This window comes from Hypanus sabinus, chromosome 2 (genome assembly GCF_030144855.1).
Source record: "Hypanus sabinus isolate sHypSab1 chromosome 2, sHypSab1.hap1, whole genome shotgun sequence".
NCBI classification, from domain to species: Eukaryota; Metazoa; Chordata; class Chondrichthyes; order Myliobatiformes; family Dasyatidae; genus Hypanus; species Hypanus sabinus.
Window position 1 is genome coordinate 194,262,022 of NC_082707.1, and position 26,816 is coordinate 194,288,837.

General features: G+C 39.0%; 1 protein-coding gene across 2 annotated transcripts in view; it reads right to left on the bottom strand.

The window, feature by feature from the left end:
• LOC132389583 (latent-transforming growth factor beta-binding protein 2-like) overlaps nucleotides 1-26,816 on the bottom strand; it is a 408,009-nt gene that overhangs the window by 185,460 nt on the left and 195,733 nt on the right. For both annotated transcript variants that reach the window (XM_059962068.1, XM_059962075.1), the window contains exons 9-10: nucleotides 16,492-16,566; nucleotides 615-737 (exon numbers count right to left, since the gene is read on the bottom strand). In XM_059962068.1, the coding sequence (XP_059818051.1) occupies nucleotides 615-737; nucleotides 16,492-16,566 (198 nt within the window). The remainder of the gene's footprint in view (nucleotides 1-614; nucleotides 738-16,491; nucleotides 16,567-26,816) is intronic.

The following is a 26,816-nucleotide window of genomic DNA, read 5'->3' on the forward strand; positions in this document are numbered from 1 at the left end:
CTTTTCTGTAACTTATCCTCTCTTCCCAGACTCTTCAGTCACCCACCTATACTGGAGATTATTTATATAGTCAATTAAATCTTTGTGATGTAGGAGGAAAATGGGCAGGGAGATCATGCAAATTCCACATAGACAGCAGAAGTTCCAGCTCAGTGGAGATTTTAAGCAGCAACACTAATTTCTGTAGCACCCACACTAAAAAGAAAAAGGCTAAAAACTTGATTAACAGTTATGATGCTTAGAGTTTCAACATGCCAGACTTTAAAAGCCTTTAGTTTGTTCATTCTTTTTTTTCAGAACAGGAACATTATTAATAAGGGATTATTTGCCCATCTGTTATTGCCTTTGAAGAACTAGAGCTGATATTTTAATGTACATCGGAGCTCACAAACTCTCAAATGAAATCTAAAAACACTTCCTAAAACAGGTGCAATGCCAACAAGCATGTTTTCACCTGCATTCTGACTCCCTGATATTCTGGTTTTCTCATAGTTGTCTATTTAACATAAAAGTTATCAGAACTGAATAAGAAGAACCTAACAAATGTTGGCTTTAATTGTATCATGATATGTAACAGATTTTAAGCAGTAGAAAATAATCAGTTTATTACTTACAGATACAATGGCTCCTGGAAGTATCCAACATATATCCTGGATTACAGGTACATCTGTAGCTACCTCTGGTATTCAGGCAGTTAGCATTTTGACACATTCCTGACATCAGGCATTCGTTAATGTCTGGGATTAAGAAAAAGACCATTTTAAAATTCACAAAAGAATACATGCACAATACAAAAGAATCCAAGGTAGAGTTTTTAGTAATAATTTTACAGCAAACTGATATAGGATTGAGAGAAATTGAAGGCATTCAAAGAATTGATAGACCAATAGAATCTACATTAAAGAATCCCATATACCTCTCCACAAGATGGTAGGCATTATACTCTGTGAACATAGATCATCTGAATTTTGATCTGCATAAAAAAACCTTAAGAATGATCCCACTAAATATTATTCTGAAAAAAGCTTTTTGCAGATTTTAACATAATTTCATCATGTGTTTCAATAATCAAAAAGCCACGCTATGATCATAACCGTATGGCCTGGATCTTCTGAGTAATGGAGTCATATCGTACAGAAACAAGCTTTTTGACTAATCAAGCTGTGCCAGCCAGTGAAGACCCAATTACACTAGCCCTGCAATACATTCTCATCAACTTGCCAAGATTCTAGCACACACCTGCAAGCTAAGGCCAGTTTACTGTGGCCAAATATCAACCCATATAGCTTTGGGATTGAGGTAAACCAGATTACCCAGGTGAAACCCACCAGGGTATTTGGCAACAGGAAGAATGCACAGACAACTATAAAGGTTAAGGCTGAATCAGATTACTGAAGCCATAATACACCAGTTTTACTAGCTGTGCTACTGTGCCACACACAAGCAGCCACAAACAATACAACACTGGCACCACAGTGCATAAAGTACTGTTACTGAACCTGGGTCTCTCATATGAGAGGGATGAACCACCAATACTGACTCAGAAAGTAAAGGAGAAGTACCTCATATTTCTCAGTTGACTATAACTTAGAATCATGAAAGTAGAAAATTATCTAAGATAGCAGACGAAAGAACAAAACAAATTGCATAGAGCAATGTTGTTCCCTATCATGAATCCTCTTTGACCTCCACTAGTTTTTCTTAAGTAAAGATATGACCAAGTTTCTATAAAAATAGATAGGTACAAATTTGTAAAATTTTCCATGAACCAATGCATACCAATGAATACTATGAAGCAAGTGCCACAGTAGGCCAGTTTTCCCAGAAACCTCCTCTGCCATTTATTAAGAACATGACTAATACAATCAAGGCCCCAGATGCTGCATGTTTTTTGCATCACAGTTCTCTGGAGCAGAGAAATTCAAAGATTTATGGTTTTATAATAAAAGAAATTTCTGCACCATCTTAAATAAGCATCTTTTTCAAAATTCAAGATTGTTTAATGTCACTTCCTGTACATAAATGTAAAGGAGAACAAAATAATTGTTACTCCAGATCAGTTGCAGCTCAAAAAAATCCACAAAAAGTAAAGAACACAAAAATAGTAAAAAGAATACAATAAATCAAAATACATGATAGCTTATACACATAGATTGATTGTATATCCATAAAGTGACACATGAAATTAATGCCACCAATTTTACATAAAACCACTCAGGGAACATTTTGCTGTATCAAAATGCAAAGCCCCCTCAAAAAGTTCACCTCTCATTTTCTTGTACTTCAATGAGATGAAATCCAATGTACTCAACCTCTCTGTACGCCAAATCTTTCATTGCAGACCTCCTTACAAATGGAGACCAAATTTTTTGCTATCTGTGGTCTCACCAACATTCTGTAAACTTAAAGATGTAAAAAAAAGTTAAACCAGATGTGTTCTATTATGTACAGTTCTGGTCATTATAGGAAAGATGTGGAGACTTTGGAGATGGTACAGAAGATATTTACCAAGATATTGCCTAGATATAGAATATTAGCTCTGGAAAGGTTAGACAAACCTGAACTATTTTCTCCACAGCACCAGAGGCTAAGGGTTGACCCGATAAAAGTATATTTTGGAAAATTATGAGACATAACGTAGATAGAGAGGAAATATCAAATACTAGAAAGCATAGCTTTAAACATTAGGAGGGGGAGGGAAGTTTGAAGAAAATATATGAGGCAAGATTTTTTTCTTCTACACACGGAAAATATTAGGTACCTGGCACAGGCTGCCAGGGAAATGGTGGCAGCATTTGAAATAGCAATGCTTATGAGCCATTTAGACAGGCACATGAACAGGCAGGGAAGGAAGGAGATACAGATTATATGCAGGCAAATGGGATTAGTTAAAACTGGCATCATGGACTGTTGCAAGAAACCTGAGGCTATTATAGTAGGTGGTTTTAACTTTCCACATATTGACTGGGAATCCCATACTGTTGAAGGACTAGATGGGATAGAGTCTGTCAAAAGTGTTTGGGAAAGCTTCCTTCATCAGTACGTACAATTTCCAATGACAGAATGTGTGATACTGAATCTGTGATTAGGGGATGAGACAGGCCAGGTGATAAAGGATTGTGTGGTGGAAGGCTTTGCATCCTGTGACCACAATGTCATTAGTTTCTAAGTAAATATGAAAAAAAGATAAGTATGGTCCAAAGGTTGAGATTCTAAATTGAAGAAAGGCCAATTTTGACGACATAGAAATGATATGGAAAATGTGGAATGGGACAGCTGCTTTCTGGCAAAAGTGTACTTGAAAAGTAGGAGGCCTTCAAAAACCAAATTTTGAGAATACAAAACTTATATATGCCTATCAGGATAGAGAATAAAGATAAGTGCAGGGAACCTTCGTTTTCAAGTGATATTGAGACACTGGTCAAGAGAAAAATAGGAGGTGCAAAGAGGAACAATGACATGTGTATAGAGTACAAGAAATGCAAAAGAACACTTAAGAAAGAAATCGGAGAGGCTAAAAGAAGGCAGAAAGTTGCTCTAGCAGACAGGGTGAAGAAGAACATGAAAGGGTTCTACAGATACGTTAAGTAAAAAAGGATTGCAAGGGATAAAATTGGTCCTCTGGAAGGCCAATGGTAATCCATGTGTGGAGCCGTATCAGATAGGAGAAATCTTAAATGCATTCTTTGCATTTGCATTTACACAGGAGATGGATACAGAGTCTGCAGAAGTGAGGTAAAGTGGCATAAACTTCATGGATCCTGTACAGATTACGGAGAAGGAGGTGTGGATAAATCCCCAGGTCCTGACAAAGTGTTCGCTCAGACCCTAAAGGAGGCAATTGCAATAATCTTTAGTGACAGGAAACGTACCAGAGGATTGGGGGATAGCTAATATTATTCTACTGTTTTAAAAAGGCTCTAACAGAAACCTAGAAATTAAAAGTTGGTGAGGCTTGCCTCATTGACTGGAGGCCTGTGACTAGTGGTGTGCTGCAGGCATCGGTGCTGGGTCCTTTGCTGTTTGTCACACCGATGTCAATGATCTGGATGATAATGCGGTTAACTGAATCAGCAAATTTGTGGATGACTCTAAGATTGGGGGCTTAGTATATAATGAGGAAGGCTTGCAGGAGGATTTGCATCAACTTGAAAAGTTGCAGATGGAATTTAATGCAGACAAGTGCGAGGTTTTGCATTTTGGTAGGACCAGCCAGGATAGGTCCTTACACAGTAAACCATAGGGCACTGAGGAGTGTGGTAGACCAAAGGAATCTAGGAATATAGGTCTATAATTTGTTGAAAGTGGTGTCACAGGTAGATAGGTTTGTAAAGAAAGCTTTTGGAACATTGGCCTTCATGAATCAACGTATTGAGTACAGAAGGTGGGATGCTATGTTGAAATTGAATAAGACATTGGTAAGGCCTAATTTGGAGTACTCTGCACAATTTTAGTCACCTACCTAGAGAAAGATGTAAATAAAGTTGAAAGAATGTAGAGAAAATTTACAAGGATGTTGCCAGGTCTGGAGGACTTGAGGTTATGAGGAAAGATAGAATAAGTTAGGACAGTATTCTTTAGAGCACTGAAGATTGAGAGGAGATTTGATAGAGCTATACAAAACGAGGGCTATAGATAGGGTAAATGTAAGCAGGATTTTTCCATTGACGTTAAGTGGGGTTACAACCAGAGGCCATAGGTTAAGGATGAAAGGTGAAAAGTTTAAAAGGGGAAACATGATAGGAAATTTCTTCAGAGTGAGAGTTTGGAATGTGCTGCCAGCACAAGTGTTGCATATGACCTCGATTTCAATGTTTAAGAGAAGTCTGGATAGGTATATAGATAGTAGGAATCTGGAAGGCTATTTCCTGGTGCAGGTCGATGGGAGTAGGCAGTTTAGAGTATAGAATGGAACAGCACATTACAGGCCCTTCAGCCCACAATGTTGTGCTGACCCTCACACCCTGCCTCACATATAACCCCCCACCTTAAATTCCTCCATATATTTGTCTAGTAGTCTCTTAAACTTCACTAGTGTGTCCGCCTCCACCACTAACTCCCGCAGTGCAATCCACACACCAACCACTCTCTGAGTGAAAAACCTTCCTCTAATATCCCCCTTGAACTTCCCTCCCCTTAACTTAAAGCAAAGTCCTCTTGTACTGAGCAGTGGTGCCCTGGGGAAGAGGCACTGGATGTCCACTTTGTCTATTCCTCTTAATATCTTGTACACCTCTTGCATGTCTCCTCTCATCCTCCTTCTCTCCAAAGAGTAAAGCCCTAGCTCCCTTAATCTCTGATCATAATCCATACTCTCTAAACCAGGCAGCATCCTGGTAAATCTCCTCTGTACCCTTTCCAATGCTTCCACATCCTTCCTATACTGAGGCGACCAGAACTGGACACAGTACTCCAAGTGTGGCCTAACTAGAGTTTTATAGAGCTGCATCATTACGTCGCGTCTCTTAAACTCTATCCCTTGACTTATGAAAGTTAACACCTCATAAGCTTTCTCAACTACCCTATCTACCTGTGAGGCAACTTTCAGGGATCTGTGGACATGTACCCCCCCAATCCCTCTGCTCCTCCACACTACCAAGTATCCTGCCATTTACTTTGTACTCCACCTTGGAGTTTGTCCTTCCGAAGTGTACCACCTCACACTTCTCCGGGTTGAACTTCATCTGCCACTTCTCAGCCCACTTCTGCATCCTATCAATGTCTCTCTGCAATCTTGGACAATCCTCTACACTATCTACAACACCACCAACCTTTGTGTCGTCTGCAAACTTGCCAACCCACCTTTCTACCCCCACATCCAGGTCGTTAATAAAAATCATGAAACGTACAGGTCCCAGAACAGATACTTGTGGGACACCACTGGTCACAACCCTCCAATCTGAATGTACTCCCTCCACCACAACCCTCTGCCTTCTGCAGGCAAGCCAATTCTGAATCCACCTGGCCAAACTTCCTGGATCCCATGCGTTTTGACTTTCTGAATAAGCCTACCGTGTGGAACCTTGTCAAATGCCTTACTAAAATCCATGTAGATCACATCCACTGCACTACCCTCATCTATATGCCTGGTCACCTCCTCAAAAAACTCTATCAAGCTTGTTAGGCACAATCGGCCCTTCACAAAGCCATGCTAACTGTCCCTGATCAGACCATGATTCTCTAAATGCCCATAGATCCTATCTCTAAGAATCTTTTCCAACAGCTTTCCCACCAGAGAGGTAAGGCTGACTGGTCTATAAATACCCGGACTATCCCTACTACCTTTTCTGAACAAGGGGACAACATTCGCCTCCCTCCAATCCTCCGGTACCATTCCTGTGGACAACAAGGACATAAAGATCCTAGCCAGAGGCTCAGCAATCTATTCCCTTGCCTCGTGGAGCAGCCTGGGGAATATTCCATCAATCCCCGGGGACTTATCCATCCTAATGTATTTTAACAACTCCAACACCTCCTCTCCCCTAATATGAACATGCTCCAGAACATCAACCTCACTCATATTGTCCTCACCATCATCAAGTTCCCTCTCATTTGTGAATACCGAAGAGAAGTATTCATTGAGGACCTCGCTCACTTCAACAGCCTCCGGGCACATCTTCCCACTTTTATCTCTAATCGGTTCTACCTTTATTCCTGTCATTCTTTTGTTCTTCACATAATTGAAGAATGCCTTGGGGTTTTCCTTTACCCTACTCGCCAAGGCCTTCTCATGACCCCTTTTTGCTCTTCTCAGCCCCTTCTTAAGCTCTTTTCTTGCTACCCTATATTCCTCAATAGACCCATCTGATCCTTGCTTCCTAAACCTCATGTATGCTGTTTTCTTCCACCTGACTAGATTTTCCACTTCTCTTGTCACCCATCATTCCTTCACCCTATCATTCTTTATCTTCCTCACCGGGACAAATTTATCCCTAACATCCTGCAAGAGATCCCTAAACATCGACCACATGTCCATAGTACATTTCCCTGCAAAAACATCATCCCAATTCACACCCGCAAGTTCTATCCTTATGGCCTTATAATTTGCCCTTCCCCAATTAAAAATTTTCCTGTCTTCTCTGATTCTATCCTTTTCCATGATAATGCTAAAGGTCTGGGAGCAGTGATCACTGTCCCCCAGATGCTCACCCACTGACAGATCTGTGACCTGATCCAGTTTGTTACCTAATACTAGATCTAGTGTGGCATTCCCCCTAGTCGGCCTGTCAACATGCTGTGACAGGAATCCATCCTGGACACACTTAACAAACTCTGCCCCATCTAAACCCTTGGAACTAATCAAGTGCCAATCAATATTAAGGAAATTAAAGTCACCCATGATAACAACCCTGTTATTTTTCCACCTTTCCAAAATCTGCCTCCCAATCTGCTCCTCGGTATCTCTGCTGCTACCAAGGGGCCTATAGAATACCCCCAGTAGAGTAACTGCTCCCTTCCTGTTCCTGACTTCCACACATACTGACTCAAAAGAGGATCCTGCTACATTACCCACCCTTTCTGCAGCTGTAATAGTATCCCTGACCAGTAATGCCACCCCTCCTCCCCTTTTAAAGCACTGAAATCAAGGAATATTGAGAATCCATTCCTGCCCTGGTGTCAGCCAAGTTTAAATGGTTATTGTATGGACTAGATAGGTCAAAGGGCCTGTTTCTATCCTGTGCTTCTGTATGACTTTACGTATGGCACAGACATCAGGGCCTGTTCCTCTGCAGTACTGTTCTTAACCCGATGTACTTTTATACACTATACCTTTTGCAATAAAGCCCAATATTCCATCAGGCTTTCTAATTACTTACTCTATCTGAATGCTAATATTTTTTTGATTCATGCACTGGAATATCATATACCTTTGCACTGCAGCAATTTGTAATTTCACTTTCTAAATGATAGTTTGCTATTTTATTCTTCTTTCCAAAGTGGATAGCTGAAAGTTGTAAGTATTGAACTCAATCTGACATCTCACCACTCACTTAACTTATTTCATTGCAGTTCCTTATCTTATCTTCACAACTTGTTGATACAGCTTAATATCACCAGCAAATTTGACTACAGTACACTTGGTCCCTGCATCCAACTTATTAATATAGATTACAAATAATTGAAGCCACACAAAGATCATTAGTTACTGATCACAAGTTCAAAAGTGACTCATTTATCCTGATACTGAGTACTCTGTTTGATGGTCACTTCTCCATCATGGCATTATCCCCAACACCACTGACTCATGATAGTAACAATTTTATTATCACTGACTATGACATGGCCAATAAAGCGTCAAGATTATTAATGGAACTATGCTCTAATAACTTGCTGTTGAAGAATTAAGAATGTGGCTTCAATTGGATGTTTATGTATTATGTATCACAGCCCAATCAATTGAATTACTTGAATTTAAACTGAAGTTCGAGCAATATGAAATATTCCAGTATTAGGATATGATGAATACCCAGAGAGGTTTCAGTTGATTCATGATTATTACAGCTGTAGGTCATTAATGTGATCACTGATGCCTGTGCTTGGAATAATAATTGTACTGAAATGAACACACTCAACTTGGCACAACTAATGGAATCTTGCCATCTCAGCCAGAGATATTCCTAACTTTAGGTGAATTGACCTTTGAATCAACATTAAAGATTGTGCAAATTTATGCTTAAGTAGCTGTGAACATACCTCAAGTGCTATAATCTTTTTCACTCTTTCAGTTGACTCTGCCAGTTAGAGGTAACCATATACCAGAAACTTGCCAGGAGCATGATAGGGGTCTGAACACACAAATAAATGGTTTCAGGTAATTGCAGGAGGAGGATACTTCTATCTGGAACTCAAACATAAAGGAACAAAAGAAATAGGTTCCTTAAGTAAAACTGTGTTTTATTAAATGGTATTCTGGAATTTGTATATCTACAGTATGCTGGGAGATTCTTTGCACAGTCCTGTATAGTTTACAATAAAAATCAAATTTAGTAAAGGCTATTATCTTTATCTTGCAGTAAGGGAATATGGGCCTTTTAATTTCCATGCAAGAGTGAGAAATTTATATGGACATCGACCTTGTGCATACAATTTGTTTTTGTTCTTAAACAGCTATCTGATAAGAGATCTAGATTGTAAGGAACATTACATTCACCATAGAGGTTAAGCTATGAAGGCAAGTTGCACAGACAAGACATCCATTATTTGAAGTATCTAAGTGAGGCATTTAAAATGATTAAGGACTTCATAGGATGAATAAAGAAAAACTGTTGTCTTGGATGTGGTTGTTTTGAAATAGAGCTGAATTATTTTGGTATGATGTCGTTAAATTTTTCTTCTTACAGAAGCTAGGAGATTGAAGCTTTTCCTCAAAAAGCCATTTCAGATTTGGGATCAAGTAAGAGTTTTGAACCAAGGTAGAGTGGTAGAGAAGTGAAAAAGATATGGATAAGCTATTATATGACCAAATAGCAAAAAAGGAGTGGATTCCAATGCGGTTTACCATTTTATATGAATGCTAAATTATGTAAAATTAATTGTGTATTCTTAAGTACTTCATTTTAAAGCTAAACAACTTGCTTTTGGTATGTCCCATTCATACATCTTTATTGCATTTTCTAGAATTAAAGAAACAATGTTGTGGTTCCTTCTAATATTTTGTAGTCTTGCTTGGCTGATCCTATCAGTTAGCAAAACATTTGTATGTTTCATTATGACCCTAACCCTTGTATATTAATTTAATTAATCTTCTGTGACTCACTTACTAAAAACATTCAGTGGAAAGTTTACTACTAATAATGTTAAAACTAACATTGGTTCTTACACCTCCTCCTGTACTACCATCCATGGACCTAACCACCCCTTCCAGCTGAGACAGAAATTCACATGTTGTACACCTCTTCCAAGCTTGTCTATTGAATTTAGTGTTCATAATGTAGCCTCCTCTACATTGGTGAGACTAAGTGCAGACTAGACAAACACTTTGTCATGCACCTGCACTCATTCAGTGGACAAATTGAGCTCCCATTTACAAACCATTTCAACTCCTTTTTCCACACCACCTTGTCTGGCATTATCAATGAAGGAAGTAAAATAATCTAGAGGTTGACTTCTGAATATTTGCATCTGTTAATGCAGCCAGTAGAGGAGCACCTTATTTTGCTATACAGTTTTAGCAAAACCAGTTTTCTTTCTTTTGACTCCTTTCTAATGTTTGATCTTCCATCCAAATTCCCTGATGAATTCTCAATCTATGCTCTACTTGCCATCCACCACCAGCCTAGTTTAAACCCATCTCAATAGCTTTAACAAACTTTTTCAAAAGTTTCTATTGAAGTGCAAGTTAGATGATTAGTACAAGGGCACTTACCCCAGAAATGATCTAAATGTCCAAAGAATCTAATACTTTTCCTGCTAACCATCTCTCCAGGTACACCTGTCCTCATATATGGCAACTGGAGTTAACAAGAAATTCCTGCACCTTTGACGCTTTAGTTCATAATCTCATTCTTCATTGCTCAAAACCATAAGACCATAAATAGGAGCATAATTGGGCTATTCAGCCCATAAAGTCTGCTCCACCATTTCATCATGACTGATCCATTTTCCCTCGCAACCCATAGTCCTGCTTTCTCTCCGTAACCTTTTATGCCCTGTCTAATCAAAAACCTATCAACCGCTGCCTTAAATATACTCAATGACCTGGCCTCCACAGCTACCTGTGGCAACAAATTCCACAGATTCACCACTCTCTAGCTAAAGAAATACCTTCTCATCTTCTGTCATATAGTTTTCATTCCATTATCTGCTTGTTATCAATATGCTATGATTTTGGGTTTGATTGTAGTATCCTCTCACCCATATCAAAATTCAAGAGCAATAATGATTCGATAGTATCCTAAAGGGGTCTTCTGAACAATATACTTGCTGTTTATTGTCCAGTAGTCACTCAATCACTTTTAGCTGCATTTCCCTGTACAGCAGAATAAACACCTGCTGAAATTCACAATCCAGAGAAACCCTGCCTTCAAACGGAATACAGTGATGACAATTTTTACTCAACCTCTCAACTTCAACCAGCATTGTCTGAGCAGAAAGCATTTCCTGCAGCTGTTATTGTCTATGATTCATGAAGTTTTGAATTTCTTGCATGACATAATAGATAAGCAAAAAAAGATTCTTCACCTGAAATATTTACTATGTCTCTTCCCTGAGCTGTTAAGTATTTTCAGCATTTTCTGTATTTGTTATAGTAAATAATTAACTTGCTGAAAATTACCAGTTTCAAAGTGCATAAATATAGTAGCGTGGAATTCAGCTTACAGGCATTCTTTTGTGAGTCTGTCCAGTATTATTTATAATAGCTAAAATTGCCCTAAAAAATCTAAGGTAGCTACTACAGTTGCTCAAGGAAGTTAGTCAACAGTGCAACTATCACCAGCAAATTGATGATTTACCACTGACAATGTGAAAGGAACAAGTTAATGTCTAAGATGAGTTGGCAAATAGCAATTGCAAAATGTAAATTCCAAAAATGGGATCAAACAATAAAATATGTAATAATTCCCACACTTGCAATGCTTGGTCGTTTAGAAGTACTCATACATCAAACTGGTCCATGTACTAAGCTGTACTGATACAGACCTGTGCAGTCTGATTACACCCTTGTAACTAATTAAGACCATAAGACATAGGAGCAGAATTAGGCCATTCAGCCCATTGAGTCTCCTCTGCCATTCCATCATGGCTGATTCTTTCTTCCCCTCCCCAGCCCCACACCCCAGCCTTCTTCCCATAGCCTTTGATGCTGTGTCCAATCAAGAAACTATCAATCTCTGTCTTAAGTACATCCAATGACCTGGTCTCCACAACTGCCTGTGGTAACAAATTCCACAAATTCACCACCCTTTAACTAAAGAAATTTCTCTGCATCTCTGTTTTAAATGGACACTGCTCTATCGTGAGGATGTGCCCTCTTGTCCTAGACTCCCCCAACATGGGAAACATCCTGTCTACTCTGTCTAGGCCATTCTACATTTGAAAGGTTTCAATGAGATCCTCCCTCATCCTTCTAAATTCCAGTGAGTACAGACCCAGGGTCATAAAACATACCTCATATGATAACCCTTTCATTCTCAGAATCATCCTTGTGAACCTCCTCTGAAACTTTTCCAATGTCAGCACATCTTTTCTAAGATGAGGAGGCCAAAACTGTTCACAATACTCAAGGTGAGGCCCCATCAGTGCCTTACAAAGCCTCAGCATCACATCCCCGCTCTAGTATTCTGCATTTGCCTTCATCAGCACTGACTCAACCTGCAAGTTAACCTTTAGGCTGTTCTGCATAAGGACTCCCAAGTCCCTTTGCATCTCAGATTTTTGGATTTCATCCCCGTTTAGAAACAGTCTGCACAATTAACAAAGTGCATTACCATGCATTTGCCAATATTGTATTTCATTTGCCACTCTCTTGCCCATTCTCCTAATCTGTCTAAGTCCTTCTACAGCCTACCTGTTTTCTCAAAACTACCTGTCCCTACACCAATCTGTAACCTTGGCAACAAAGCTATCTATTCCCACATCTAAATCATTGATATGCAGCATCAAAGGAGTGGTCTCAACACCAGCCCCTGCGGAACACCACTAGTCACTGGCAGCCAATGAGAAAAGGATCTTTTTATTCCTACTCGCTGCCTTTTACCAATCAGCCAATGCTCTAACCATGCCAGTAATTTTCCTGTAATACCATAGGCTCTTAACTTTGTAAGCAGCCTGACATGTGGCACCTTGTCCAAGGCCTTCTGAAATATACAACATCCACTGCATTCCCTTTATCTGTCCTACTTGTAATCTCCTCCAAGAATTCCAACAGATTCGTCAGGCAAGATTTTCCCTTAAGGAAACCGTGCTGACTTTGTTCTATCTTGTCCTGTGTCGTTGCTATGTACTCCATAACCTCATCTTTAACAATTAACCCCAACATCTTCCCAACCACTAAGCTCAGACTAACTGGTCTATAATTTCCTTTCTGCTACCTTCCTCCTTTCTTAAAGAATGGAGTAACATTTGCAGCTTTCCAGTCACAGTCATAATGCCAGTGCCCAATGACTTTTGACAGATCTTTACTAATGCCTCCATAATCTCTTCTGCTGCCTCTTTCAGAACCCTAGGGTGAAGTTCATTAGGTCTGGGTGACTTATGTATGCTTAAGTCTTTCAGCTTTTTAAGCACCTTCTCCCCTGTAACTGCATTCACTTTGTTTCCCTCACACCCTTCAATATCTGGCACACTGCTGGACCATAAGACATGGAGAAGAATTAGGCCATTCAGTCTGCTTTGCCATTCGATCATGGGTGATCCCAGATCCCACTCAACTCCATACATCTTTCATTCTCACCATATTCTTTGATGCCATGACCAATCAGGAAACTATAAGCATGGACTTGGCCCCTACCGTAGTCTGTGGCAGAGCATTCCACAGATTTACTACTCTCTGGCTAAAAAAAATCCTCCTTACCTTTGTTCTAAAGGGTCGTCCTCAATTTTGAGGCTGTGTCCTCTAGTCCTCTAATCCCCACCACAAGAAACATCCTCTCCACATCCACCTTATCTAGTCCCTTCAATAATTGGTAGGTTTTAATAAGATCCCCACACACTCTTCTAAATTCCAGTGGGTACAGGCACAAAGTTGCCAAACATACTTCATACGTCAACCTCTTCATTCCCAGAATCATCCTCATGAATTTCCTTTGGACTCTCTCCAATGGCAATACATCCTTTCTAAGATATGGCGCCCAAAACTGTTGAAGGTACTCCAAGTGCAGCCTGACTGGTATCTTATAAAGGCTCAGCATTATCTCCATTTCTATTGTTACTTTCACTTTAGTTTTAAAAATAAAGACATTCTTCCTTTTCTCATCTGAATCCTGTACTGTGTTGACATTCAAGGGAACAATATTAGTATAATCTTATGACATTCTGTTTTGCCATATATAATTATCACAGCTTTGCTGATTAAATGCCTGTATGATATTAAAAGATGCACGTCAAATTTCTTCCAACTATAAATCATGAAGAACTCATCCTTTTCAATTTCTAAAATATAAAACTATAGACTTTTCACATTTTTACTATGACTTAAAATTATGCCACCCGGCCTGCAAAATCTATGTCGGCTCCTGGCAAAGGATCCAGTCAATTCCATTCCTGATCCATTTTTTCTGTAACTCATTTTCACTAGAGATAATTTACATTACTGAATTGATATTAGATTCATGAAGGTTTTTGGATCTGAGAGGAAACTTGAACATCCACACTGTTATAGAGAGAACATCCAGACTGCACAATGAAAGCACTCAAAATCAAAATTGAAGCCAGAGCAATGAATCTATGGGACAGAAGCACTAACTGCTGTATTACCATGCTGATCACTTTGACTCCCCTGGTCTTCCAAAATCCTGTCAAGTTGTTCAGCTCCAAGTAAGTTTGGTGTCACATCTTACTACATGTTGACTCCTGACTACCTGTCTTAATTCTCATCTCACTTGCTTTGTAAATAGGATTTTTTTTTAAATCTCAGCTTGACGCTCTGCATTTTTCCTTTCTACCATGAATGATTCAATACAATAAGTAAGTATAACAAGTGGATTTACCTGAGAAAAGCTGCAAGCAACACCTAAGTGAAAAATGGCTGAGCTCGAGAAAAATAGCTCATTTTACCTGCAGGAAAGAAGTCAATAAATTTGAAAGAGTGCAGAAAATGTAAAGGATGTTGCCAGAACTAGATGTGATGAGTTATAGGGAAAGGTTTAATTGGCTAGGATTTTACTCCCTAGGGCTTAGAAGAACAAGGAGAGATTTAATAGAGGTATACAAAATTATGAGGGGAATAAATAGGGTAAATGCAAACAAGATTTCCCACTGATTTTGGGTGAGACTGGAACTACTGTTTATGGGTTAAGGGTGAAAGGTGAACTGTTTAAGGGGAACACCTTCACTCAGAAGGTATTGAGAGTGTGGAAGGATCTGCCAGTGAAAGTGGTGGATTTGGATTTTATTTCAACACATAAGTGAAATTTGGAAAGGTATATAAATCAGATGGGTATGGAGGGTAATGGGACCAGGTGCAGGTAGATGGGATTAGGCAGATTAATAGTTTGGTAGGGTCTAGAAAGGTCAAAGGGCCCTTTCTGTGCTGTAGTGCTCTATGATTCTATGACTCTAATAATCTCTAGCAAGGACTTTTAAAGTCATTGGTGAGAAATTTTCATAGGAAAGAAATGTTATCTATCCTTATATGCTCTTCATGATTTTATATACCATCCAAAAGGGCATTCCTCAGCCTCCTACATTCCAGTGAACATAGTCTATCTGAGCTTTATTAACTACAGCCTTCCATTCTGGGCAATATTCTGGTGAATAATTTTTGCACTCTCCATTGCTCCTATATCCTGCGGAGTGTGACCAGAACTATACATAATACTCCAAGCATTGTCTAACCATTGTATTCTACAGCAGAAATATGATGCCCCAATTCTTCTACCTCAGTCTATGAGTGGAAGCATAGTATATTCCTTATTCACTACCCTATCTTACCAGTGCTCCCAGTGAGCTATGTACATGGACCACTAGACGCCTCTGTACAGCAATGTCTCCAAGGTCCCTGCAAATTTTGCCATGTGTTTTACCAGACTTCTCAAAGTGCAATACTTCATATTTGACTGGATTAAATTTCATTTGCTACTACTGTGCCCAACTATCCAGATGATCTGTGTCCCCCTGACTCAGAAGTCAACCTTCTCACCATCTAGATCTTCACAGATTTTCTGGTTATCTTTCCAGGAGAACATAAATCATGCCCCATCAACTTTTCTTCTGCTATCACGTCAGCCTCCCCATATGTTGCATTGTCATTCTGTGGTCCAACTTACTTTCTCACAAATTTAAACCTTCTGATAACACTAGCAAACCTGACTGCAAAGATATTTGAATGATTTTGTTCAAGTGCAACCTCTTTAGAGACAGAGATATATATTTTGTTAAAAAGAAGTTTCCACAAACAGAATAATTTATTGAATGGAACAAAGGTGATAAGCAATTTTTGAGATTCTTCTAAATTTTAATGTCCACAGTTGGATGGTGTTACTCAGGTAATATTTAGTCTATACTTTATATTCTCAGTAAGAAGTTTGAACAGTAGAAAATAAATACATATTGAACATTCCATCAGTTTATATTTCAGACAAGATATATTTTTGTTCTTGTTTCAACATTTGATTGAAGTTCAACAATTAGCCTGCAGACAACTTTTAGCAAGTGCATAAAATACATTCTTTCCTCCGGACACTTTTCACTGCCTTAAAGTTTCATGAAACTGAAAGCTTTCCTAAACATTTGAATATCTGTGATACCATCACATGTCTTATCTAATAATGAGAAAAATATGTTCATATTCCAGTCAGTCATCTCATTGCTCACAACTACTTTATAACTTACCTTCACAATTTGTATCATTCATTTTTTTATAGCCGAGGGGACACTCAATTTGGCCATTTTGTATCTTGGGATGAACTGAAGAACAAAAGGAAGAGATAATATTGTCAAAGAGCAAAAAATGTTGCAACTTGAAAGGTTAGCATATAGGTAGGAATGAAACTTGATAAGAATTTTACTCGTAATCAATGCTATTATCTATCAAAACTCTGGACCAGAATCATAACCTTGATAAACTTTCATAAAAGATACAATTTATAGTGCCTGTAAAAGTGTCCACCACCCTTGAAAATTTTCATGTTTTATTGTTTTACAACATTAAATCACAGTGGATTTAATTCGGCTTGCTTTGACACTGATCAACAGAAAAATACACTTTCATGTCAAAGTGAACATGGATCTCTTCAAAATAATCAAAATTAATTACATATATAAAGCACAAATAATTGATTGCTTAAGTATTCATGCCCTTTAATATGACACACCAAATCATCACTGGTGCAGTCAATTGGTTTTAGAGGTCATATAATTAGCTAAGTGGAGATCACCTGTGAGCAGTCATGATGCTTCAATTGATTGCATTAAAAATACACCGTATCTGGAAGGTCCAACTGCTGGTGAGTCAGTATCCCGGCAAAAACTACACCATGAAGACAAAAGAACACTCCAGGCAACTCCACAAAAAGGTTATTGAAAAGCACATCAGGAAATGGTTACAAGAAAATTTCCAAGTCACTGAACATCCCTTGATGTACAGTCAAATAATCAAGAAATGGAAAGATAATGGCATAGCTGTAAATCTGCCTAGAGGAGGCCATCTTCAAAAACTGAAGAAGGGGACGAGTGAGGGAGGCCACCAAGAAACCTATGACAATGCTGGAGGAGTTACGAGCTTCACTGACTGAGATGGAGAGACTGCACAAATAACAATTGTTGCCCGGGTGATTCACCATTCACAGTTTTATGAGAGAATGGCAAAGAGAAAGCCACTGTAGAAAAAAATTCTCACATGAAATCTTGCCAAGAGTTTTCCAGAATGCATGTGGGGACTCTGAAGTCAACTGAAAGAAGGGTCTATCATCTGATGAAATCAAAATTGAGCTTTTTGGCCATCAGACTAAACACTATGCACATCATCAAAAACGCACCATGCCTACTGTAAAACATAGTGGTGGCTGCATCATGCTGTGGGAATGCTTCACTGCAGCAGGCCCTGGAAGGCTTAAAAAGGTAGAAGGTAAAATGAATGCAGCAAAATAGAGAGAAATCCTGCAGGAAAACCTGATGCAGTCTACAAGAGAACTGCGACTTGTGAAAAGATCTGTTTTCCAGCAAGAAAATAACTCCAAGCATAAAGCCAAAGCTACATAGGAATGTCTTAAAAAAGAACAAAGTTAATGTCCTGGGGTGGCCAAGTTAGAGACCAGACCTCAATCCAATTGAGAATTTGTGGCTGGACTTGAAAAAGGCTGTTCTGTCACAATTCCATGCTATCTACTGGACCTTGAGCAGTTTTGTAAAGTAGAATGGGGAAAAATTGTGGTGTCCAGACCTAGACTCAAGACTGTATTTGCTGCTGGTGCATCTGCAGTGTCAAAAAAGCCAAACTAAATCCACTGTGATTCAATTCTGTAAAACAATAAAACATGAAAACTTCCAAGGTGGCTGAATGCTTTTTATAGGCACTGTACAGCAAGATCTATTAAATAAATCTTGTAATTTGGTTTCCTTGCATTAAGCAAAACAATTGGTATCTTCTATTAAAAACTTTATAAGTAATCTGGAAGAATTGCAGCACTGATTTTCTAATGTTTTACAAATTTAAACATATCAACTTTATTTAGCAAGTATTGCTACAGGATTAAAAGTGCACTTAAAACAAACAGATTAATCCATGCAGATATTGTTCCAGATGGTCAATTTTCAAACACTTGCTCTGTGCTTAATTATCCTTATTAAACATGCTCAATATTACTACTACTATGCAGAGCTGTGGTAAAATCTTCCCAGTTTTATATGATGAACCCCCTGAAATACCATTCCAATGGACTTCTCAAACATTTGCTTTACCAACATTCTATGTTTTGTGTATGAGGATTCTCAAACTCTTTAGTGCTACAGCTTTTTGAAGTCTTTCTTCATTAAAATAATTATCTATCATTCTTCCTTCCAAACTAAACAACTTCACTTTTTCACTCATTACTTGCTACTACCCGTCTGTTGGTCATTCCACTACCCAGATCAATTTGTTACTTCCAATATTATGGACTGTACTTTAGAGACTTAACCTTTTGAAAACCATATCCAATGCCTTATGGAAGTCTAAACACAGTATCTTCTCTGGTTTCCCTCTATCCACTCGTCTTGAGACTTGTTAGCCTATTAGTTAGCATAATACCAAATCTTTAGAAATGATAATGGAATTTAATTCCTCCTCAGCATATTCAGTAATTAAGGGAATGTTCTGAACACCTTCTCCCATAAAGTTTGATAGAAAATGCCATTTAACTCCTCCATCATTTGCTGGTTCCCCATAACGATTTTCCTCACTTCATTCTCTAGAGGAGCCAATGTTCATTTGTACCTTTCTTTCTTTTTATATACTTAAAATAACTCTTACTGGTCATTTTATATTCCTCACTAGTTTGTCCTCAACTTATTTTCTCACTCCAGCTTTTTTGTCATCCTTTATTGGAGTCTGAGTTTATCCTTGTCTCTAGCTCTGTGGAGTTATTGGATATACCCTGGTCTCTTTTGCCCTCTTATGTGCTTTTTTTCACGTTAACAGCCCTTTTCACCTTCCTTGGTTAGCCGTGGTTGGTTCATCCCTGCCTTAGAATTTTCTCTCCTTGCAGGGATAAATTGATGACTGTTCTGATTTACCTCTTAAATATCTGCAACTGCCTGCCTTTCCTGCTAAGACGAGACTCCTTTAACCAACTCTATCATCATTACCTTGCAATACCTTTTATTTAAATTAAGCACAATTATTTTTGACCCTAGTGGCTTCATCTCAAATGAATAGATGAATTAATACCACAGACAGAAATAAGTGGGTCTAATCTAATCACTGCTACAAAGACATAATGCAAAGGAGAAAAGCAAAGTACTACAAAGCAGAAATAACATAGAACCATAGAACATTACAGCACAGAAACAGGCCTTTTGGCCCTTCTTGGCTATGCCGAACCATTTTTCTGCTTAGTCATGTGGGATAAAGACGGAGAGAGAAAATCAAGAAATAGTATTAGTTTGGGTGGAGTTAAGAAAGAGTAGAAACCATTTGTAGAATTTATCTGTGGCTTCTCAACCAAGATAATAATAGGCCATAGTATAATGAGGAAATTAAAGGCACATTTAACAAGAGAAATAAAATACTAATGGGATACTATAATTTGTAAGCCTGAGAAAGCCAAATTATATGAAGGACTAATTCAAGTAATGTATCAGAGACAGTTAGAGACCATTTTAGATCTAATATCCAATGAGAAAAGGGTGATTAATAATTTGATAGTTAAGGGCTCTTTAGGGAAGTGATCTCTAGAATAGCGTTTCATAAGTTTGCTTTAAGTGATTCAGTTTAAAACAGGGGCATTAATTTCAACAAAACAAACTGCAAACATGTGACACCTAAATTGGCAAAGTAAATTGGGAAACTCCATTAAATTATATTACAGCAAATGAGTGATGACTATCATTCAAAGAACTACAACGTATACCGTAAACATTTTAAAGTCCACAAAACCCAACCAGAAGTGCAGTCCAGCAAAAGCCAACAGCAGTTAAAGACAGTATTAAAACTAAGGAAAAAGCTTACTACAGTTAGAAAAAGAGCAATAACATCTGAAAATTGAGAAAACTTCCAATTTCGACAATAAAGACTCAGTAATTTATTACGGAAAATAGAATATATGAGTAAACTAGTAAGAAAAATAAGAAAAGGCAGCAAAATACAGGGCCTATTCTCCAAAAGTATGTAGCTTTTTTTGAATTCAATAAAGCTGTAGGAAGCAGGAGTTTGAATGATTCTAAGGGACGGGAGCTGGGAGGACCAATTATCCTTACTTCCGTGGGGAAAATAGGAAAGCTATAAGTCAGGTTGTGCTTGTGATTGCAGGGATCTGCAGATCTCAGTGAGGACAAAAATATGCAGTTTGTGTGTTGACCCTTTAAACAGCACAATTTCAGGAAATGGGATGAATACGGTTCCTTTCATCAGACCAGCATTGTAATACCACTGAGTTTATTTGGAAGAATTACTGAATATGCTCGAAATTTATAAGATAAGTCAGAAATTTGCCCAACAAATGAGAAATTATCTTCCTGTTGAACAGAAACAGAATTAGGCCATCAAGCTTATTATGTCTCCTCTGGCATTTCAGCATGGCTGATTCTGCTTAATACCGTTTTCCTGCCTTCTCCCCGTCACTTTTGACACCCTTGCTAATAAGAATTTATTAACCTCCACGTTAACTTTGCAAAATGACTTGGCCTCCACAGTTGTCTGTGGCAATAAATTCCACAGGCTTGCTACCTTCTGGCCAAAGAAATTCCTCTGTTCTAAAAGGATTACCCTTTAATCTGAGGTTGTGTCTTCCGGTCCCCACTATAGGAAACATCCTTTCCATATCCATTCTGTTATGTTTTGCAACTCCAAAACATAAAACTAATTGAAAGAAAAGCATTGCCACAAATTCACCACTTTTTGGCTGAAGAAATTCCTCCTCATCTACATTCTAAATGGACATTCCTCTATGCTGAAGGTGGGTCCTTGTGGTCTCACCAGCGACTTATAAAGCCTGAACATTACACCCTATTCTTGTCCTCTTGAACATCACATTTGCCTTCCTCACCACTGACTCAACCTGCCAATTAATCATAAGGGAATCCAATACGATGACTCCCAAGTCCCTGAGCACCTTTTTTTTTAATTTTTAATTTTTTTATTTTTTTATTTTTAATTTTTATTTTTTTAATTTTTATTTTTTATTTTTTAATTTTCTCTTAATTTAGAAAATAGTCTATGCCATTATTTCTTCTACCAAAGTGCATGACCATACACTTCCAGACACTGTATTCCATCTGCCATTTCTTTGCAAATTTTCCTAATCTGTCTATGACCTTCTGTAGCCTCTCTACTATCTCAAAACTACTTGCCCCTCCACCTATCTTTGTATGGTCTACAAACTTTGCAACAAAGCCATCATTTCTGTCATCCATGTCATTGCATATAACATGAAGACAAGCAGTCCCAACACAGACCCCTGTGGAACAACACTAGTCACCAGCAACCAACCACAAAAGGCTCCCTTTATTCCCACTCTTTGCCTCCTGGCAATCAGCACTGCTTTATCAATGCTAGCATCTTTCCTGTAATACCATGGCTCTTAATTTGTTAAGTGGCCTTATGTGTGGCACCTTGTCAAAGGCCTTCTGAAAATCCAAGTATACTACATCCATCAATTCCTCATTTTCTATCCTGTTTATTATTTCTTTATAGAATTCCAACAGATCTGTCAGGCAAGATTTTCCCTTGAGGAAACCATGCTGACTAATGGCCTATTTTATCATGTGCCTTCAAGTTCCTGAAACCATATACTTTAATTGACTCCAACGTCTTCCCAACCACTGAGGCCAGACTAACTGGCCTATAATTTCCTTTCTTCTATCTCTCTCCCTTCCTGAAGAGTGGAATGACATTGCAATTTTCCAGTCTTCCAGAACCACTGCAGAATCGAGTGATTCTTTAAAGAATATTACTGTTGCCTCCACAATCTCTTCAGCCACCTCTTTCAGAACCCTGGAGTGTACACCATCTAGTCCATGTGACTTACCTACCTTTCAATTTCCCTAGGACCTTCACACACTTTTAAGCCCAACACTCTTGAACTTCCCACATACTGAAACATCTTTCTCCCCTTGTGAAGAAAAAAAAGTGATGCATTTCTTCTAAACTCAAATGACTTATTACACTTCAATGGGCAGACATGGGCAGATACTCCTCTCAGATTCATTTTAAAACTTCCTCGTCGCCAATGTTATGTGCAATAGTAATCCCTCCACCCCCCATCCCATACCAGACCAGTTAGAATGCTCTTCACTGTACATCTGCAGGAATTTGTGTGCCTTTGCTGACATACCAAATCTCCTCAAACTCCAATTGAAATATAGCTGCTGCCATGCCTTCTTCATAAATGCTTCAATATGGTGGGTCCAAGATAGATTCTCAGAGATATTGACACCTAGGAACTTGAAACTGCTCACTGTTTCCACTTCTGATTCCTCTATGAGGACTGGTGTGTGTTCCTTTGTCTTACCCATACTGAAGTCAAAATTGGTTCTTGGTCTTACTGGCATTAAATGCAAGGTTGTTGCTGTAGCACCACTTAACTAGCTGATATATCTCACTCCTGTACACCCTCTCAGCACCATCTGAAATTCTGCCAACAATAGTTGGTTCTTCAGCAAGTTTATAGATAGCATTTGAGCTGTGCCTAGCCACACAGTCATTCTGGTTCTGAAATTTGTTATTTTATGGCACAGGTATAGAATAAGGCGTAAGAAATATAATTTATAAAACACATATAAATAGTGCAAAAGTTGAATAGTGAGATGGTATTCATGGACCGTTCAGAAATCTAATGCCAGAAGAGGAAAAACTGTTCTGAAAAAACACTGAGTATGGGCCTTCAGGCTCTTAACCCTCGAGGTAGTTGAGGCAGTTGAAGTCTTCCATTCTCTTGACTTCTGATTTTGAGATTTTGAACTGATTATTTTTAAGATTAAAACTGAAAGCCACAGTTGAAAACCTCTGCCAATAAATTCAGTCATAGAATAATTTACTGGAAACTACAAGAATGAATTATTATGGACAGTGTGTGAATACTTGGAAAGAAAAAAAACTAAATTGAACAGAGTTTTAGAATTTTTCAGAGATATTGTGTTGAAGTTAAAAAACAGAAATGGCTGGGTTCTTGACAATAACCATTTATTCCATACTGTTCTATATAAAGAAATGACCTCTATCAATATTCTAAGCCTACAAGTACATGGGCAGGAAGTACCAAAGATCTTCCAAGTCTAATAAGTTATATTTACCATGATCTCTTTACTTTGGACCATACAGGTTTGATAAATTGGCTCTCTATTTTGCCTAGTACTGTTACACTGCCTGAAAATATTAACTTGACAATCACTTTAATTAAGAGATGTAAACCTGTCCCTACACCTCCCCTCTCACCATCTTTCAAGAAGCTCAACAGTCTTTCCTGGAAAGGCACATGCACCTCCACAGCTTTGTCCACTGCATTTGGTGCTCTCAATGTGGCCTCCATTCCTGAAACTAGGTGCAAAGTAGGCCACTGCCTTACTATCCACCTGAGTTCTGACCACAGTGGCCACTTTGAACTTCTGGTTGCAAGCCATTTTAAGCTATTCCCACTCCAACCTATTCACTCAGCCTCCTCTGTTGCCAGGTTGAGACAAAACACAAACTACAGGAACTGCACCTTATATTCACTGTACACATTTCTCCGTATGCAGTACATTATTCTCTTTAACTTCTGCCATCTCCAACAGAATCATACCATCAAGCACATCATTCCCTCCCCCACCACTCTACTTTCTGTAGGGATCACTCTCAATGTGACTCTCCTGTCCACTCTCGTCCCACCCCAATGATTCTCCTCCTGACAATTATCCCTGCAAGCATGACAAATGCTACACCTGCCCCTACACCTACTCTTCACCACCATTCAAGGCCACAAATAGTCCCTCTTGCTGATGTGAGTTGGTGCAGACTCCTCTATTTTGATGAGAAATGATTCAGATCAGGGTACTACTTTGCCAAGCACTTTTGCTCTATCTGTGGCAAAAAGCAGGTTCTCCTGATGACTACCCATTTCAATTCAACTTTTCATTTCCATTTTGATATGTTCGTCCATGGGCTCAACTTCTGCCACAATGAAGCCAAACTCACGTTGGAGGAACAACACCTCATATTCCATCTGGGTAATTGCCTGAACATGAATTTCACTAACTTCTGATAATATCTCCCCCCTCCCTCTTTCTCTTTTTTTCTGGTTACCCTCTCATCCCTTCTCTTCTTCTCACTTGCCCATCATGTCCCTCCAACAACCCTCCTCCTTCTCTTTCTTCTATAGTCCACTTCCCCCTCACCTGGTCTCTCCCATCACTTGTCAGCTTGTAGTCTTTCCCCTCCCTTACCTTAAATGTAAAGTTCAATTTCAATGCATATAGTGAACCCCACAGGTAAACTGTAAAATAAACAGTAACAAGAACTCAGTGGTGGCACAGTACTCATTTGCTTCACAGTCTGGATAATCAACAATGTTTCAAGCATTTTTGTCTACAATGCTTCTGGTAAATGTCACAAATAGGGTGTGATGGAGACCCTGTTGATCATCTGCAGTTGGCCACAGTTTCTGGTTGCAGTTCCACATCTCCTGCAGTCACAAATGAAAGTAATCCAGCTTCTTTTCTAGCAATTGGATGTTAGCAAGTAAAATTATGGTGAGAGCAGGCCAACAGGGATCTGCTTTAAGTATCACTCAAATACCAGCTCACTTCTGTGTCCTTGCTCACTGCTTCTGACAGCTTCCCAAGTAGATTTGATAATAAATTTACTTTGAACTTTTGAAGCAAATGGGAACCTCTGACTGCAGCAATAAAAGATTGAAGATGTCATTGAACACAGCCAGTTGGTAGGCACAGGTTTTCAGTGCCCTACCTGATACACCATCAGGGCTTGAAAGGATTCATCATCTTGAAGATGTCCTGATGTTGGCCTCCAAGACAGAGAACATAGTTCATAGGATTACCAGATACTGCAGATGTAGTTTTCTTCTCCCTTTCTAAGCATGCATGAGAGTCATTGAACCCATCTGGGAGTGAAGCATCACAGCCATTCATGATGTTAGGTTTCACTTTGTATGAAGTAATAGCCTGCAAACCCTGCCAGAGCTGTCATGCATCTGATTCCATCTCTAACTTCAATCAGAATTGCTTTTGTGTTTAAAATAGTCTTCTGTAGGTCATACCTGGACTTTTTGCATAGTTCTGGATCACCAGTCTTGAATGTCACAGCCCTCAGCAGACCACAAATCTCCTAGTACATCCACAACTTTTGATTTGGACATATGCAGTATGTTCTCGAAGGGTCACACTCAGCCACCCAGGTTGTGATGAAGACAATTGTGGCATATTCATTCAGGTTCAAAGATAAATCCCTGAATATTGTCCAGAACACAAACTCAATGCGGTCCTGTAAGTGCTCCTCCATCTCCCTTGACCATACCTCATTGGTCCTCAGCACTGGAACTACTATCTTTAGTCCCTGCCTATGTGCCAGGAGTAGAAGTACAGCCAGTTGATCGGACTTTCCAAAATGTGGGCATAGGATGACACAGTAAGCATTCTTGATAGTTGTATAACAGTGATCAAGTCCATTGACTTCTCTGGTTCCACATGTGATATGCTGGCGGTAGCTGTTTCAGAGACTTCTTCAAGCTGGCCTGGTTGAAATCCCCCTGCAATGATAGGGAAGGCATCCAGGTGTCCTGTTTTGTGAAAACTGATCACTGTGCTCAGCTCCTCCAGTGCCTGCCTAATATTGGCAAGAGGTGGAACGCACCAAGATGATAGCAGAAATCTCCCTTGGCAGATAAAAAGGACAACATTTGACTGCCATATCTGTGCACCACGATGAGTTAATCACAAAGCAGACTCTACCTCCTCTACCTTTTAATGACTGATCGGTTCTATCTTTGTGGAGAATGGTGAAGTCATTGGGCTGCTGGGTTGTGTCCGAAATGGCGGGTGTTAGCCATATTACCGTGAAGAAAAGTACACAGTAGTCTCTGATGTCCCTCTGGTACTACAATCTTGCTCTGAGATCTTCAATTTTATTTTATAAAGATTATATATTTGCTAGCAGGATCATTGGGAGTGGGCGGTCTAAGTCTTCTGCATTTCAATCATACCTGTAAACCAGCATGCAGTCCCTGCTTCCATTTTCTTAGAGCAGAATTTCACTCATGACCTGAGTCTGTAATCCAGTGCCGTCAATTTTGAGTATTAATACATTTTTAAATGTCTTAAAACAATGTTACTTACTTAAGTAACCATGCCTCTGACTGTGGATTCTCATCAGAGCTGCACAAAAAGAATTGCCACATGTTGGCTCACAAGCAAGAGAAAATCTGCAGGTGCTGGAAATATAAACAACACACACAAAATGCTGGAAAAACTCAGCAGGCCAGGCAGCATGTATGGAAACAAGTTCAGTTGAAGTTTCAGGTCGAAATGCC